Source organism: Terrapene carolina, unplaced genomic scaffold, assembly GCF_002925995.2.
Source record: "Terrapene carolina triunguis isolate 2854851 unplaced genomic scaffold, T_m_triunguis-2.0 Scaffold449, whole genome shotgun sequence".
Classification (NCBI taxonomy): Eukaryota; Metazoa; Chordata; order Testudines; family Emydidae; genus Terrapene; species Terrapene triunguis.
In genome coordinates, this window is record NW_020664800.1 from 3,546,529 (window position 1) to 3,565,134 (window position 18,606).

Genomic DNA, 18,606 nt, shown 5'->3' on the forward strand with positions numbered 1-18,606 from the left:
AATTGCTGGAATGCTTCAGCTTTAACCCGTGTGACTCTGCTTACTACTCCTTGCTCGATGTGGGAAACGTACTCCCAGTGCCTGGAGGGTCTGCTCTGAATCATGTGAAAAAGCATCAAGGACTGGCCCTAGTATCTATCTGAACCACTTGAGGCCTGATGGAAGCAGAGATTCACCAGTGTAAATATTAACCACCACGGAGCATTGAGTTGAGCAATGGTAAGAAGCTGAACAAGTGCTGTCCTTTGCCCCCCTCAGTAACACGAGCCGGGGATGACCCCCCCCCCCCCCCCCCCCAAATCATGGTAAGGTGATACATTTTACTTTAAGGCATATAATTAATTACTAAGATGTAATATTTTTTCAGTCTTGCTAGTATTTATTGGTACACAGTATTTGCAGTAGGTAAGAGTCTACTTGTTAATGTGCAAAGATGAATTTATTTCACCTCTCAGGGTGAGAGAAAAATATCCTTTTTGTATCCTCTTTGGTTATATTCAAAAGCCAGCCCATGGCATTCTATCACATACTTTAATAAACTTGTAATTTATTTTAAAATAAACATAGGGGTCATCATTGGAAATGTGACTACTTATTCACTGCTAATGTTTCCTGTACTGTTCACGGGGGGATTACCTTAGATAAGGTACGTGCTCTCCAAACTTTAGTCTCTACTCCACAGCTGACCAACCACCTATATATATATATATTTTCCTACAACTCACTGATCATTATACCTAGTACCCTCCCTCTACTTCTTCACAAATCACCCAAGAGAACTTTCTCCTTTTAAGCATTTCCTTGAAGACAGACTGTTTCTAGCTGTACATAAGCTACCTGTGTCCTCTGGTTTTGTGTAACACTGGAGCTTGGTGTGGGCTGTGAATAATCATACCTCACACTCACAGCAGGGGCACATTCTTTCCTCTACCATTCTGGAAAGCATGCACATGAAGTATGACCCAGTTCCTGAGGAATGGTCTAACACTTGCAGGCAAGCTTTTATTCTCTCCTTCTCCCATTACAATTACATCTTTGATACAATGCAGGTAAGCATGTGACTAGTGCAAAGTGCTATTGCCTTCAGTCAATGGATGTGGCCTACTCGTTTTTCTTTTGACAGACTTGACTGACTCACAGGACACTTTAGACAGGTGAATTTTTATCACCTTGGTAGAGCTATTTGAACTGACATTTTCATCAAATGGTCCGTGCACAAGTAGCTCCTATGGCTGCCACCCTCGTGCTTTCTGGTACACACACTAGCAGCACAACATTCCTGCTGGCGGCTGGATGGATATCTTCACGGTGATATACCCGCAGACATCTTCTCCCAGGCTCCCTCAATCCTAGCAGACGTCACCCAGTTATGGATAATCCTTGCTTCGAGGTTGCGTGCATCTGTGACAGATGGAGGATCAGCTGGATTATAGCCTCTGTAGGGAATGCCAAGCATATACAATCGTTAGTTGTCCATATCCCAGCATGAGCATACAGTTACTCAGAGGCCATAGCAGCCATGCTCAAGAGTCACAGTCTAGCTAGCTGAGGTGCAAAGGATCTAGTTTCCTTACATAAAACATTTGTCATCGGAGGGCTTCCCCTCTTTGCGGGGGATAGCTCCAGCCACGGAGAACAAGGTTGTAGACATACCGCCTGCTTACCATTCTACTATGCAGCTTTAAACCGTTCTAGTAGTGTGTAACCCTGAGAAATAAGTTACAGTACAAACCAAAGTAATAGTGGGGAGGTGGTCAGTATGCCTGCAGGAAAGGGAGTAATGGGCTCTCCCTGAGTTTGGGTAGCTCAGGATGGAAGGCACACTACTGTCCTCAGTGCTCCAGGCCATCCAGCATCTAACTAAGGAAGGAAAGCTTGAGTGGTGGTATGTTGCAGTGTGCACTGCATATAGGTTGTCGGGTTACTGGGGCAGAGCGCTGGCCCTACTGGGGAGAAAGAAAGCACTTTTCTGGAAAGGAGCTTCCACTGAGAACAACTTGGCACAAGCCCTGCTCAAGAGGGCCCTTCCTCAGTGATGAGACCAAGTGAACATGGTAAAACAGCAGCTATGAACCAAACACCATTTCCATGCTCAAGGAGAGGCAGAGCGCAGGGCACTGAGTTGGGTAAGGGGACGGCTCTTCTTCCAAAGCAACGTTTCAGCAGCTTAGTGCCCATGGTGCTTGGTGGGCTGTCTCCTGCTGAGGTTACTGGTGGTTTTCATTGCTGGGATCACCCAGGCCAACAGGGAGGCCGTAAGCAAAGGCTTATGGTTACAGGCTACATACCGGAGATCCAGATGATGAGCGCCTCCCTTAATGGTTATCGCAATTAGTGAGGAACTGAGGTTACTCTTTATCTGGAACAATAAAATGTGCAAGTCAAACTCCTTATACCAGACAAGTGTGTTGAATACAGGCTTTAAAAATTAAAGACAGAGCCAGGAAGGGCAACAGGACCCTGACCTAGTCATTAGCAGGACAGGTACAGGTGTGTCAAGATCATCATAAGCCCTTGTTTTCCTCCCACTCAGTCAAATGTGTTTTCTTAAATGAAATTGACATTACCTCCATTACAGGTGAAAAGCGTCAACGTTTATGGCCAGGCTTATTTCCCCAATAAAACAGATCTGACCAGAACCACGAGCCTTTCAGGCGTTACCATGGCTGCCTCAGGTTGTTGGGAAGAATGAATTCATTTTTACTTTGCACAAATCTGATCTTCAGCAACTAGAAGTTAGGATGTTATTGCTGGGAAGAAGTTGGCTTTCCAAGGGCAGGTGGAGCAGCTGGAGTGGGGGGTGCTACAGCCACAGCTGGTTCTAGTTCTATTTTACCAAATTCTGCACCAGCAGACGCTAGTGCAAAGAGCTGTTATGTCTAAAACGAAGTGGGCTTTGCTGCAGCACAGCCACTAGAATCAAATCCCCTCTTTGGCAGAAAGAAGCAGCCTTCCTGATAGACTAACTTACCATTTGCCACAAGTGTTCTAGGGCTGCCAAATAGTTCAGCAGAGCAAAGATACCTATTGAACAGGATGGACATGAGCAACTGCTGCCTGCTCTGTAGCCGTTCGGCATTTCCATGAAGCAGCCTAAGGGGGTCTGTTCTGTCACTAGACAGAAAGGGTGAGGTCAGCCAGGTTATGAACTAGGGTATCTCACACCTGTGCTCGGCCCACAGCGAGGTAGATACTTACGCCACCGCCTGCCCATGGATCCAAGTCTCCATTCGAAAATATGATGTTGCTTGCAGCTTTCATGTCTGAAATTCATACAGATGATATCTGAGGGGCCCCTTTACTCTCCTGTCCATTTACCAAAACCTGTTTAGCTGCTTCAGAGTGTGCAAACGACAGTGGAAAATTAAAAAAATTCTTGGCAGTCACTTTGGTTTTCCACTTGTTTTTAAGTGAAGTACAGTATGGGCTGATTACAGAAAGCCAGGCTTCTCCTGGACTCTGCCACCACCTCCCCACTAACAACATGTACCTGAAGAGCAGATGCTCAGAGGGGGAGGTGGAAAGGAAGCTATGCCAAGAAGAGATTGCTGCTCATTCTTCCAGAAAGAAGCCAGTCCTGTCCAGCTCCAGCTCCACCCCAAGCATGACCTGCCTCCACGCTTTACTGGGGCCAGTCTGCTGTGTTGGTGCAAGAATCAACAGGGACGGAGGAGGCAGAGTTGGGAGAGGGGGTTGGGGCAGGAGAGAGGGTAGGGCAGAGTTATGGTCCTAGAGGGGAGTTGCAGTGGGGGAGCATTAGGGAAACGGGAGGAGAGACTAGAGACTGGTTGATTTGGCTGCAGTCCTTAAATAAGAGAACAGCTGCAACTGTACGAATCACTTGCCACCCATGATGTATGTGTGTGTGTATATTCATTATAACTGAGCCCTTCCCCTTAATGCTATCCCGGTCTCCAGCCCAGAATGCAGGGACCGTGGTGGGGAAATACACAGATGATGCAAAGGAATAAACAGCAACATGCAGCTTACCGCTGCCCCAGAACATTGTTTGCAACCAGTCCCTTTGCGGGTGCACGAGCCATTTGTTGAAGCAGTACTGCTGTCTCATAGCCTCGGTGAACGGGATTTCAGGGAACATGTCGGTCACGTTGTTGCTGCTGAAGGTTAAGTTGATCTCGGTACAAGCCTGTGATGGAAATGGGAACGGTCAAGATGGAAAGGGGGAGGATCTGTATTAAAGTCCACTGATTCCTCCAAGCAGTGTACCTGATAGTCCCACGCCTCGGCATCTGGGCCGATGCCACAGCCAGTCGGGTCAGAACATTTTCTGTACTGTTTGTATATGTCGTAACACGGCGCCATCCCAGTCGAGTTGTAGAACACTCCTGTCAGGCAGAAAGACAGTTACGCTGGGCTGCCAATAGCTCAATGGCTGCGCTACCCAGAGCGACCCCAAAGAACTCAAGCTGAGAGACCAGCCAGAGAAGGCGTAAGGAGATCAGGGTGTGTGGACAGGGTAATAGATCTAAAAGGCTGCGTGCCAGTCTGAGCCAGGCTGTAGTAAAGATCACAGCTCTCCACCTGCCTAGTCATTAGATCAGCAAAACCATCACCATCTCTTCGCTGGCTGTGGGAGAGCCCCCTTCTCTGCAACACCCAGCGTCCGCAACAGGCCCCCTGGGTCTTTGTGCCTCGTTAGCTCTCCCATCTCGTTCCAGATCTGGTCTCGGCCCTACGTGAGTCTCAGACTAACGCACTTCAGCTGTTGTATAGTCTCTCACACAAACTATCCTGAACTGAATTCTCAAACTGCACAAGGCTAGTGGCTGTCCACCCCCCAGGGTGTATTTACTGCAGCTTCAAGACAGCAACTTAAGCAAACTGGCCAATGCCAGCCCTGCAAAAAAAGAATTTTGTTTGATCACGGATTGAAAAAGGGAGGGCGACATGCCCAGACTTGCCCAGACGAAAACGAGTACCTGGCCAATACAAGTCAATCAGGCGTAGCATGGGAGCTGGAGGAGACTGGGCGCCTTTGTGTGAATGAATAATTGGCAGATAGAGAAGAGAAGGAAGGATTGTTTGCTGCCTGCCACTCAAGTGACCTGCTCATAGAGTAGTCCAAAAGGAACACTACAGACGAACGCCAGTGATAGTACCACTAGCTGTGGATCGGTCTCCTCTGCTGAGCACACAGCACTTGGTGCTCCTGCCGACGATAAGACAGGATTCGGAAGAGTCTGACAGACCCAGCTCCCCAAGGAGTGAGACTGAAGGCTCCACTGAAAACCCCTACATGGGGGGAAGGAGTCACTCCTTATAGACACCTGCAGAGAGATTCCTGCGCCCCTCCTGGTCACAAGGCAGCTTTCAGAGGGATGTCGCTCAGCACTCCGAGCCAATCTCTCACATCGGACACATACCTGGCTAAACTCCTGGACGGAGCATGCAGCCTCCGCTCACAGAACGCGCTGTGTGATGTAACGCTGGAGGCAGATGGGGTTCGCTTTCCAGCGCACAAGATCATTTTGGCTTCAGCAAGCAATTACTGCAAGATCCTGTTTGTTGGAAACGCGACACGTGCCGGGAGCCCCAACGCGAACGTGCAGCTGAAAGCCATCAGCGCTGGGGGGCTGAGGAATGTTCTCAACTTCATTTACTCCAACAAACTGGAACTCTCCCTACAGAACGTCGAAGAGACGTTCAAGGCGGCAGAAGCCCTTCTCGTCCGGGAAGTGATCAAGCTGTGCTTTCAGTTTCTGGAGGACGGCCTGAATCACAAGAACTGCCTGGACACACTCAACATCGCTAGGAGGCTTGGTCCAGAAGAGTTGAGACAGAAAGCCATGTACCACGTAGGGCAGCACTACAGACAGATACTGACTGATCCTCAGTGCATGAAGGAGCTGGACAAAGAGACCCTGTGTGAAATCTTAGACAAGACAGACGTGGCAGGGTGCACCGAGCTGGAGCTATTCAACGCTGCTGTAAGCTGGCTGCTGCATGACAGCGCGAGGCTGAAAGGAGCGGCAGATATTTTAAGGCGAATCCGATTTCCTCTCATTCCTCTGCGGGATCTGCAGAGATACGTGCAGGAAACACCCATTATGAGGGCAGACTCGGAGTGCCATAGGTACCTCCAGGAGGCTCTAATCTACCACTCCCAGCTGTATGCTCAGCCAGTCCTGCAGACTCAACACACAAGCATCCGCTCCAGCTCCTCTATGCTGCTGATTCTTGGTGGCAGAACCACGGACAACAGAGTCTGCAGAGACATGTGGGCTGCAGATGAGAGCTGCAGTGCATGGAGAAAGATAGGTGAACTCGCCACACCTGTCTACAACCACTGTGTAGCTGTGATCAATAACTTCCTCTTTGTCATCGGCGGCCAGTCCAGATTTGATCCCGCAGGGAAACATCCTTCAAACGAGGTAAGGCGCTTTAGGTTAGAGGGAATCAAGTGCTCGAAGGGAGTTCTGTACACACACAGGCTCAGAAGAGCTAAGGCCAATTTCCCCACTAGGTACCGAAAGTCAATGTTCAGAGGTGCTGAGCTTTCACAACTCCCACTGAAGTCAGTGGGGGTCGCAGGTGTCCAGCGTAACTGAAAAAAAACCAGACCCCTTATTTAGCTGCCTAATGTTAATTGGAAAGCGCTGGCCTTGAACACGGCAGAGACAAATGGCCCTGCAGAGACTTAAGAGCTGCCTGGCACGCGAACGGTCTCCCTCCAGTTCACAGCACTGCTCAGGATGGCTGCAGAGTAATGACCGGGTTGAATCACTCGTCACTCTCCTGGAGAGGTATAAGGAGAAGTTGTGTTTGAGATTGGAATGGAGTCATCTCCTCCAGGCTGCCCAGGGCAGGTCTGCTCCTACAAGGTATTTCCTAGTGCTCTGTCCAGCTTTAAAATCCCTCTGGGGACGGGGCTCCCACCACGTCCTTTGGGAGACAAGTTAGGCCAATCAAACTCTCCATCTCTGTTTAGTATATTCCACTTCCGTGGATCGCATCAGAAACCCTTGTACGCCAGCCCCAAACCAGGCCAACCTCAAATACCTGAAGTAGTAGAACACCGGCCCACATCCATCAATCCTCATGGCCTTTGAGCTCTGCTGCCTGACCCAGTCCCACTGAAACAGGATCATATTCAGACCATCCCCTCTGCCACAAGAATCACTCTAGCAATGGCAAGAGTTACAGTTCGACTCTCCTTAAAAGAAGCGCCTCCATTTCTCTTGCCCATGAAGGGTGAATATTCCCCCCCCCATACATGCCCGAGCTCCAATGTCTTGCCCCTGCCTAGGAAGTAAGACACCATTGTTTCAGGGGTTAGCTAGAGAGTGTTAGCCCAGGTGGGGCTCAGCGCCCCACTTGCTAAATGTCACTTTGTGCTTAGAGCCCAAACTGGTTGCCCCCCAGGGTCTATGGCAAACTCTGCCCCCCAATCAGACTTAATGGTGGGGGGGGAGGGGGTAGGGAGGCTGCAGGAAGCAGCACAGTGCTACCAGCATCCCAGAGGCTCTGCTAGTCTAGTCCCTTCAACACCACCCAAAAGGGTCAGCTCTGCCCAGGAGATGGGAAGCCTCAGACCAGGCTGGGACGAAGCGCTGGTCAGGTGGTGACAAGAGGACAGAGGGTGATAGCGGTGCTGTGTCTTCAGCAGAGAGTTGTTCACAACCAGGAGTGAATTAACATGCCAGCCTGGCTGCTGTATAACTTTACCCAAGATCAAGCCAAGTTCTGCTCAGTAAGGAGGATCACACGGGTTTCCAGCTGGAAGCCTTGTTCTGACAGCCCCCTCGGTGGTAGTTTCCCATGGCTCAGGTGGGATTCCTGAGACAGCCCATCTCTGTCATGTTACAGCATAGAGCCTTGTACCAGGTTCTTATCACTTGCCCTGTTTAAATAAGTAGCTCAAGAAACACACGCAGCTTTCGCTGTGGCCCGAGATGTAACTTTGTGGAGGGGGCGTTGCGTAGATCTTACCCACACACATTTAGAAAAGCTCTATAGCATTTAGGTCCTGTATGCAGACAAAGCTGTACAGGTTTGTTTAGACTTGGGGCACACTAAGTGCCATTTAAAGGAACCATTCAGGTTGGGCTGTATTAGCCCCCTCAGCTGAAAGGGGGGCTACCCTGGAATCCCGGGGTGTGCCTGCAGCACATGTAGACGTACTGTGCTCATTCTAATCTAGCTAGCTTATGAATTGGAGTAGTGAAGCTGTGGCAACACAGGCTTAGGCATGGGCCAGCTGCCCGAGTAATTATCCAGGGCCCTAGGCAGTCTTGTACAACCCACATTAAAGCCTGTGAAGCTGCAGCCTCACTGCTCTGGTACCCAGGCTAGGCCGATTAAAGCTAGATCAGGCACGTCTACACAATTGCAGCCACACCCCGTGAGTGCAGTGCATAGCAGTTCTTAAAGCCATGCCTGTCTCCCACCAGCCTGGCTAGCTCACTGCCTGGCGCACTGACCACTGTTCCCTCTGTTGTGATCCTAGGTGTTCCGCTTTGATCCCCGTGACATGTCATGGCTCCAGGTCTCCAGCATGCTGGAGAGGCGAACGCGCTTCCACGTGGATGTGCTGTCTGATTGCATCCTGGCTGTGGGTGGCGGGACGCTGCTGGGGAAGCTCACCAACACCATGGAAGCATACCAGCCTGCGCAGAACACGTGGGAGTGCGCTGCTCCCTTCCCCGTGCCAGTGGCTGATCATGCAGGCACCATCCACAAGGGAATCCTCTACATTTCAGGTGACGCTGCTCTTGGAACTCATGTAGCTACTTTGCTTTTACCGGTAACCTTACAGTCAAGTAAGACTGGATCAGGACAATGCTTGGATGGGCGATTGACTAGGGAAATCCATAGTGCTGTACGGGGCTGGTGAATCAATAAGTGGTGCTCCTCCTCCTGAACCAATGCCAGCCGTTACATCAGAGGGCAGCGTCTTGCAGAGAAGACTTACAATAGGATCTTGGCCAGCTGCAGTCAAACATCCCATTGCACGTTTTGTCAGACCAGAAATTTTGACCGTGGTGTCTTGGCCAAATTCCAGCTGCTTTCCTTTAAGAAAGCAAACTAGGGTGAGATTTCCAAAGCACTGCTGCATATTTAGCCACACACGTGACGTGCATTTGAATGGAAGATGTGGGGCTAACACCCCTGCACTGTTCTGGAACGCTCAGCCTAGGCAACGAAGCACAAAAAGTAACTGAAGTGTAAGTTCTTCAGGGCAAGGGCCATCTGATGTTTCTGTACAGCGCCTGGCCCAATGAGGCCCCAGGCCTTATACGGACCATGGGCACTATTGCAATATGATTTACTAATTGCATGCCCACGCCCTGGTAAAAGAACGTTACTAAGGTTGCAAAGTCAAACACTCAAAAGTTAGAAAATGCCAAAATTAAGGTTGCCTGGGCAACCCTAATTCAGTCCCTTTGTGCGTAAGCACTTCCATACATTCTTTAATTACATGATCACATACTATTTTTTCCACAGGACCCCCTGCCCCAAAGCCTGGGGACACTAGAATTTTTCAAAAAAAAAAGCTGCCAGAATTTTTTTTTTAACATGGCAAAACAATGTATTTTCCCCTAGCCCCAATCTTGGAAACGGCTACACTGTTCTGGTTGGAATTTTCCAAAAAAAGGTTCAGTCTGAGGCAGACACCTGTCATGGAAAAATTTCAGTTCAACCACTTAACGTTTGGCAAAGTTATAAACAAGTCTTATAAATGGGATGTGTTGGGCACGCACAATAATAGGCAATTCTACCAGCCCCGCCTATGACACAACTACCTAATGCAATGTACTAAACGCATCCGGAAATACAAAAATTAAGGGTTCCTTCAGCAATTGCTAACTTGGACACGTAGTATAATGTACATTCAGCGCTAGTCCTGTCATGTCAAAAGAAAGCGCATCATTAACAATGACATTCAAGGTATTGCTTGTGTGCTTCAAGATGATTTGACACTGCAGTAGGAACCTTTGGTTTTTGACTTTCATCGATTTTAAGGCTAGAAATGATCATTGGGATCGAGTTCCCGGAGCTCCTTGATTTGATTTTAACTGTGCAATTTGCATGGTGCATTTAATATATAATTATACTGTGGTATCTTAGGAGAAGGACACTGAAGCGTAAGACTCTGAGATCAGTTCTACCTTAGTGTCCAAATAAGCATAAAAGCCCATCTGAAATGGCACCTCTTAAACCCTGGATCCAGTGCACGGCTCCTGGATCAGCCAGAGTGACCGGCTGACATAGGTCGGAAGGATGGCCCAGTGGTTCGGGCACTAGCCTTGGGCTTGAGAGACTGGGATTCAATTCTTTGCTCCACCACAGACTTCCTGCAGGAGCTTAGGCAAGTCACTTAGCCTCGGTGTCGGTTTCCCATCTGTACAATGAGGATAAAGATGCTCCCCTCCCTCCCTCCCTCCCAGGGTGTCGTGAGAACGAATGCATTAAAAACACGGTGAAGTGCTGACATCCCATGGTTATGTCTCATTGAAGTTAGAAAGGAACATAGGACTGGGTCATTGAGTCTAGTCCCCCGCTATCATAGGCAGCCCCATCACATAATCCCATTCACAGTACTAGCCCGTGGGGTCTTATGCACAGCTCTGTCCAATCATACTGAACAATTCCGCATGCAGTGCTGGTATGAGAGCTTCAAACAAAACGTGCTGTATCCAAGCAGACAGCGTGGGGGTGGAGAGTGTTTACACACAATCTGGAAAACCCGGCGTTAAGTGTTGTGTCAGCCACATTTGACCTCCTGTCCTCCCTTATCTTTAACTCAGAGACTCTGTCTGCATTCTTCAGTTCAGGGAGCATGAAGGGGTGTGCCCTGTCAAACACTAGCCTCCTGCCTCAAAGAGAAGAAGCTGGTCTACTGCAGCCCTGAGATACCCCCGTGAGGGGTGTCTTAGAGCCAGGGAACGGTTAGAGAACAGGAACTGGCTCAGATTCAAGAATCAGGCAAAAATTGAAATGTTTCAACAGATTTCTTTTTAAATAGCCACTTTTGTGCATCTCTGCACGTCCTGGTGCCCGGTGGAAGCAGATCCCCCAAGAGAGGCTGTTCCTGCTTCCTGGTTGGGTTGGAAATACCCCACGTGCCACCATAAAATCTCATGGGGGGAAAACCTGTTTCCAGGAGACACTTTTCACATCCAAGAGGTTTGATTTTAAAACCTCCAGACTTTTGGATGCTCATCTGGCACACGCCACTTGTTACAAGGTCCTACCCTTTCTGGTGAGGAAGCCCCTCCCCACAGGAGAGACAGCTGGGTCTTCAGGGTACAGCACCTTGGCAAGGCTGCATATGTAGCTGGAACACTTTCCCCTCACCATGACATAGGCAGAGATGGCTGGCAAGGCTTCCTTAATGCCTGTTTGCAGAGTGCTGTAAGCCTCTGATGAGAACAGCTTTAGCAGGGCAGAGGGATTCTCTCCTCGCTTCTCTCCTCCAGGGGGCTTTTCTGCTGGCAAGACCTTGAGGGACACATACAGCTACCTCCCTCGCCTCCGGCGCTGGATCGCTAACCGTGCCATGACCTTCGCCCGGTGTGACCATGGAATGGCTGCAATCAGAGACAGGATCTTCTGTATTGGAGGCAGGACTTTAAATGCTGTAAGTTGGGATTTGTTCTTAGAAATAGCCAGGTGGTGCCCCAGATGCAGGACTGTATTATTCTAGTTTGATGACACTGTAAACTTCATTAATTTCAATGGATTTCAGTCTTGCAGGGTACTAATGCAGTGGTGAACAGGCCAATAAGCCTGTACAAATGCCTAGGTCCATACAATTGTTTTCATGAGTTGCTGCCCTGTTCTAATCAAATCCTAGTTACTACCAATATCAAGAATATTTACAGAATCAATGGAAATGTTTTAAAAGCCAAATCATCATTCCTTTGCAGTCACATCCTAATGCAGGAGTGAAACGGACGAGCCGATTCTCCTCATGCGTGCCGAGAGAAATGCAGAAAGCAAGCAGAACAGAGAGAGGAAGGATGGTCCAGTGGGTAGGGAGCTAGCCTGGATTCAAGTCCCTGCTCTGTCACAGACTTCCTTGGACAAGTCACTTAGCCCATGTCTACGCTACAGCAGCTATAGCGGCACAGCTGGGAGCTGCAGCTAGGGTGCCGCTGTGGCGTAGATGCTTCCTACATCGAAGGAAGGGGTTTGTCCATTTCTGAGAGACGGTACCTATGTCGACAGAAGAATTCTTTTGTCACCTAGCTGTGTTAACAGTGGAGGTCAGGTCGACCTAACTACATCACACAGGGCACAAAGTTTCTACAGCCCTGAGCGATGGAGCTAGCTCAATCTAATTTTTAGGTGTAGACCAGGCCTAAGTTTCTCTGTGCCTCAGTTCCCCATCTGTACAATGGGGAGAATAGCACTGCCCTGCCCATTGTCGTGAGGATAAATACATTAGCAATCGTGCTGCACTCAGATACTACAGTAATGAGGGCCATAAAAGAGAGAGAACTATCAAGTAAATCAGGTTTCTAAAGCTCTGTCCATTTTACTCATTGCAGGGGGTTGACATAGGTGAGGGCTTTTCTTTTAGAATACGCTGTCCTGTGGCAGCCTGCCTGTCAAAAGGATTCTCTGAGTGTCTCCACACTCCTCCAGGAGGGAAGAGAATTCAATGTGTAACAAGCAACCCTGCTCCGGGCCATGCACCATCCTGCACCGACAGCTCCTGTGGTGTTCCTAAGCACTCTGCCTCCAGCTCCATAGGCAGGGGCTCAATGCATAAGGATACACATGGTTTGTGTTATTACTGACACCGACAACTCATCAGTGGTGGGGCAGTTTTTCAGGCCTGCCTTTAACAGGATCCCTCTGGTTTTGTGCCTTCAGTTTAGGCCACCTGCATATCCCAGCATGGTGCCCTGATCTGCAGATTCATACAGGTACCCAGGTATCTAAGTGGGTTAAATTGGTGGGTGCAAAAAACACTGGCCCTTGGAGCCTTTGATGTAGAGGATGGGTTGATATAGATGGAGCTGCGGATGACCCCTCCTCTCCCCCAAGCTTCATCTTGGCTGCTGTCCATGACATGACACAACACAACCCACCATTCAGGGGCTCCCCCTAGTGCCTTAAATCTAATGGGGACAGACCAGAACTAGGAATGCAGGGAAAAGCAAGTGTACCTAGGAGCTGAAAGAGCCCTTCTCCATTTTCCAGAGAGGAACGACCCCTCTTCAGAGCCATTTTCTGATACCACTTTGGTGTTTCACATGGGGTTCTTAGGATGCTTTTAAATTAACTGCTACATTTCAACTGTGAATGAGGCCCCCTGGTGGGCAAATGGTTTAAGAACACAATTTGCCTTTAACCATGTCTTAAGACACTGGCATCACTCATTGGGTGGGGGATCGTTAGATTGAAAGAGTCCAGTGCTACAGTACCATCCACCCAAGCGGTCATGTGGCAAATCAGTGATCTGGTTCATTGCAGGCAGAGGAATGGATTCAAGTGAACGAGACAGAACATTACTGCCCGATGACTGACCAGTGGACCACGCTAACACTATCCCCCTTTGGCTGCTGCCAGTTCAGCATCGCTGTGCTCCACTCTAGACTCTATATCACAGGAGGCGGATCGCTGCGACGCATGAGTAAAGAAGATGGCGTGTTCATCTATGATCCCGACGGGAGGATATGGAAGAAAGCTGGCTCCCTGCCACATGCTTTGGTCGATCATGCCTCCTGCATGATTAAACTGTCCTGTGAGATGACAGCTGACCAGCAGGAGAGAGGAGTGAAGTGCTCGCCCGGTGGCAACAGCAGAAAGAGATCCACTCTCAGCTTGTTCATCACCACCAAACAAGAGCCCCACTCGGCTTTTTAAAGGGAGCAGGAACTGGATCCGTGAAGGAGCTGCTCTGATGGAGCACGTGGCAAATGCCCTAAGCGTTTTAAGAGCTCTCCTCAATTCGTAGCCAAACACTGCTGCTTGGGATTTAGGAGCAGCACATTCTTGGCTTAACATTAGCACGGTGCGGGCGTGCACTGCTGAGGTGGCAGTGCAAGCAGAATGAACGAGGAAGTGGAGGCATGTCCTAGCCGCACTGCGCTGGCCTGGATACTTCTCTAATTTTAAAAATAAAGAATATTTTCCCTTCTAAATCTCTAACATATGCAAACCTTCTTTGAAATGAACGAAGATGAAGTTTAGTTATTTTTAAAAAAATAGAGTAGTTCTAAATAACAGTAGTTCTAAAGAAGTGTTTTACTCTGCAAATTGCACTCAAAGTTCTTTTAAAATGTCAAACATCTCCTTACAAAGTCCCCTTAGGCACAGACGTTAGATACCCCCCCCCCCCCCCCCCCCCCCAGTGAGAAGCCCAATATAAACACAGAGATGCGTAGATTTTAAGGCCAGAAGGGACCTTTAGGATCATCTGGACCAGTGGTTCTCAACCCATGGCCTGCAGGCCACTTGAAGCCCAATCAGCACACAGCTGTGGCCCATGTGACGTCCTTAAGGCCATACAGGTAGTATATATCTTGTGTGGATGTGGCTCATGTAATACAGAGAGCTGCATGTATGGCCCACAATGGTAAATAGGTTGAGAACCACTGACGTAGTCTGACCTCCTGCAGACACAGGCTAGAGAACCTCCAGCAGGGACTGCTGAATCGAGCCTGTAACTTTTGATTGAGCTGGAGTATGAGTAAAATTTTCCAGAGGGCCTAAATGACCTAGGAGCCCAAGCCTCACTGAAAGTCCATGGGGCTGAGACTCCAAAGAGCATAGGGGTATGTCTACACGAGCTGATGGCAGCGTACATAGGCATGCCCATTCTAGCTATTATCTAGCTAACATGGGTAACAATAGCAATGAACAAAGCAACAGAGGGTCCTGTGGCACCTTTAAGACTAACAGAAGTATTGGGAGCATAAGCTTTCGTGGGTAAGAACCTCACTTCTTCGTTCTTACCCACGAAAGCTTATGCTCCCAATACTTCTGTTAGTCTTAAAGGTGCCATAGGACCCTCTGTTGCTTTTTACAGATTCAGACTAACACGGCTACCCCTCTGATACTTAATAGCAATGAAGAGGTGGCAGCCCAGGCTAGCAACCCAAGTACCTACTCGGGGTCACCAGCAGGCTTGTACTGTGGTTGCTAGCCCATGCCAACGCATCTTCCCTATAACTGTTCCCCTTGCTAGCTAGGTTAAAGCTAGCCCTGTGCTAGGCTCACACCTTCCCTGGCAGTGTAGACAAAATGGGCAAGACCCAAGCTAATAGTTACATCATGTGGGAGCTGAAAGGTTAATTCATTGTCTGTGACGTGTTAAGGTCCAGGTGCCACTGCAGTGCAAAGTGTTCCATAGCCCCTGAAACAATATGGGAGAACTCAGCGTTCACAAGTGCTTCTGAAGGAGAGTTTCAAAGAAGACAAAGCTGATAAAACTAACTCACCGATAAGAGCCGCCAGTCCTTTAATATGGTCCTGATGTGCAAGGATCTGGTCACAGCCAACCTGGATAAGGGACACACACACTTTGGTCAGTTTCCAGACAGATGCTTTAAATGACAAGCAATTAGAAGTTAGTTTGGAGGTCTCAGTTTCACAAAGAGATTATCCTGAAAGCTTCAAAACAATGGATGAGGAAAGACACGCCACTCGGACTTTGAGGCCAGAAGGGACCATCGTGATCTAGTCTGACCTCCTGCATATTGCAGGCCACAGAACCTCACCCACCCCTGTCAGCAATAAACAGTAACTCAGCCAGAGGTTAGGGGACTTAAAGACGTCAAGTTATAGAGATGCCACCATTTTCTCTAGTTTAAACCAACAAGTGACCTGTGCAGAGGATGGTGAAAAACGCCCAGGGTCTCTGCCAATCTCACCTGGGTGAAAGTTCCTTCCCAACCCCAAATATGGCGATCAGTTAGACCCTGAGCATGTCGGCAAGACCCCCAGCCAGACACCTGGGAAAGAATTCTCTGAATAACTCAGAGCCCTTCCCATCTCCAGCAGTTGGACATATTTACTACTAGCAGTCACAGATGGGCCACATGCCAATGTAGGCAATCTCATCACACCTTCCCCTCCATCAACTTACTTAGCTCAGTCTTGAACCCAATTAGGTTTTTTGCCCCACTGCTCCCCTTGGGAGGCTGTTCCAGAACTTTACTTCTCTGATGGTTAGAAACCTCTGTCTAATTTCAAGCCTGAACTTGTTGATGACCAGTTGTTCTGTGTCAACATTGGCCCTTTAAGTTAAATAACTCCTCTCCCTCCCTTGGATTTCTCTCTCAGATGTATTTATAGAGAGCAATTATATCTCCTCTCAATCTTCATTTGGTTAGGCTAAAGAAACCAAGCTCCCTGAGTCTCCTTTTGTAAGGAAGGTTTTCCATTCCTCTGATCATCCTAGTAGCCCTTCTCTGCACCTGTTCCAGTTTGAATTCATCTTTCTTAAACACGGGAGACCAGAATAGCACAGTGTTCCAGATGAGGTCTCACCAGTGCCTTGTATAATGGCAATAACACTTCCCTCTCTCTACTGGAAATACCTCGCCTGACGCATCCTAGGATTACATTAGCCTTTTTCACAGCTACATCACATTGGCAGCTAATAGTCATCCTGTGATCAACCAATACGCCCAGGTCTTTCTCCTCCTCTGTTGCTTCCAACTGATACGTCCCCAGCTGACAGCAACAATTCTTTTATTCCCTCAGTGCACGACTTTGTATTATTAAATTTCATCCCATTTCTATTTCTCCAGTTTTCAAGGTCCTCCAGATCTTCTTTCACTCAGGCATTTTAGCCGAGTTTAGCTGCTTTGTAAGGGGATAATGGAACAGTTTTGTCCTCTAATTACAGAGTGTGTTGGAGGACCTGGCCAGGAAATGAGCAGTTCACCCTGGAGCCACGATGTTAAAGGGCTGCAGTAGGTTCTGACAGCAGAAAAAGGTGGGGGGGAATCAAAGTCAGTTACAGCCCTTTAGTATGTCAGTGTTTAGCAGAGTTTGGGTGACAGAAGGTGCTAGGCTAATAGCCTAGAGGAGGAGACCAAGATTTTCAAGAATGACATTGCTGCTAGGGGCCCAACTTGAGACACCTTCAAAGGAGCCGATGGTCAGAGGGCCAACCACTCGGCCTCTGAAAACCAGACTCCTCTAAGGGGTCTCAAATTGGACCCCCCAAAATCACCAGTTGCTTGTGAAAATCTTGGCCTGGGGTTTTATCAGTCATCACCCTCGGTCCAACATGGGCCCCAGCAACGCATGCTTCTCCACACCACTTGGCATGGTGCCTCAACTGCCCGAGGAGGACCACCTATTGGAGAGGATGGGGAAGGTCATTCTTTGTGGCTCATTCACGAGCTCCTTAGCAAAACAGCCAAGTGGAGCAGTTAGGAACTTGGGGGAAGTTCTGTGCTGTAGCACCGTGGTCCAAGAGCACTACAAGCCACACACCAGCAACTGAATGAAGACCAACAATGCCATTTGACCTAGGCCACCTACTGCCCTAGATGGATTGGGAGGGGTGACTGGAGAGCTCCGTACTGGGGTTCCAATCCTTTGGGCTATTTAGTGAGATGGTGTGGATCAGACACTGGACTGGACCTCAGGATACCTGGGTTCAATTCCTGGCTCTGCTACTGGGTGACCTTGGACAAGTCACTTCCCCTCTGTACCTCAGTTTCCCCATCTGTATAATGGGGATGCTGATACTGACCTCCTTTGTAAAGTGCTTGAAGATCTAATGATGATAAGAGCTAGGTATTCTATTATATTCTTATTCTAGTGTCCACAAAACAGTGTATTATTCTAGAAGGGATATCCACAAGTCTCAGCCTTGTTCTCCAGAGTGTGTTTTCCCTGGGCGAATGGAGAGAGGAAGAATTACCACAGGACAAAGGTCAAAAGGATTAGTTGTCTAGAAATGATCAAAAATATAAACTCTAGGGAACAAATCCTGTTCTTGCTTCCACTGTGCTACCCTATATAGTCTATGATCTGGCAACGAGTGATTCTGGGTGCCTCAAGGTGGTGGGGCAGGGGGCTGACCCGAGACATCTTAAAAGGAGCTTGATTATTAGGAAGTCCGAGTCACTTGCCCTCGGAGAATCAGAACCCTTTAAAGACGTCTCAAGTTGGACAACCAAAAAACAGAGGTTCCTAAAGTGATTAGATACTTTTGAAAGTTTAAGTCAACGTGCTTGTATTGTGTGTAACTTGAGTGAAAGCAGAGTTTGGCTGAGGCTGACCGCAGCCGTCCCTCCCAGAGCAATCAGTTTCAGATATATTTAGTGGCAGGACAAAAAGAAAAGAAGACACAAGATGATATTCATTGTCTCAAGAGGGTGTAAGAGCTCTTCTTGATCCCTCCAGCGCCCTGGCACTCACCTTGACTGGGTTAGCAGGGAAGTGACCCATGAAGTCTGTTTTGTAAGGATAGTCCATCATAGCCATCATGGTGAAGGCATTTCGAGCGAACTCAAACAGCTGGTAGACATCTTCCTTGCAAGAAACCCTCTTGCACGTGGCCATTTCACTGCTGATTCTATCGTAGGCTGCAGAGGGAAAGAAAAGTGATACATATGCTCCAAAGAGTGTAAACTGATACCACAGAGCCGCGCCACGTTTCCTTCATTC

At 48.6% G+C, this 18,606-nt stretch overlaps 2 protein-coding genes across 2 annotated transcripts in view; one reads left to right on the forward strand and one right to left on the reverse strand.

Annotated features, from left to right (window-relative positions):
- Positions 1-711: 711 nt before the first annotated feature.
- Positions 712-18,606, reverse strand: part of DPP7 (dipeptidyl peptidase 7) — a 33,435-nt gene continuing 15,540 nt past the window's right edge. Inside the window, exons 7-13 of the mRNA XM_026658486.1 lie at positions 18,358-18,524; positions 15,417-15,477; positions 4,228-4,346; positions 3,991-4,147; positions 3,199-3,263; positions 2,289-2,359; positions 712-1,436 (exon numbers count right to left, since the gene is read on the reverse strand). Coding sequence (XP_026514271.1) covers positions 1,304-1,436; positions 2,289-2,359; positions 3,199-3,263; positions 3,991-4,147; positions 4,228-4,346; positions 15,417-15,477; positions 18,358-18,524 — 773 coding nt within the window. The 3' untranslated portion in view covers positions 712-1,303. The remainder of the gene's footprint in view (positions 1,437-2,288; positions 2,360-3,198; positions 3,264-3,990; positions 4,148-4,227; positions 4,347-15,416; positions 15,478-18,357; positions 18,525-18,606) is intronic.
- On the forward strand, positions 4,353-14,124 carry LOC112106812 (kelch-like protein 13). The gene is made up of 4 exons (XM_024200254.2): positions 4,353-6,392; positions 8,468-8,720; positions 11,442-11,602; positions 13,447-14,124. Exons 1-4 carry the CDS (start codon positions 5,340-5,342, stop codon positions 13,837-13,839), a joined length of 1,860 nt encoding a protein of 619 aa, XP_024056022.2. The 5' UTR covers positions 4,353-5,339; the 3' UTR covers positions 13,840-14,124.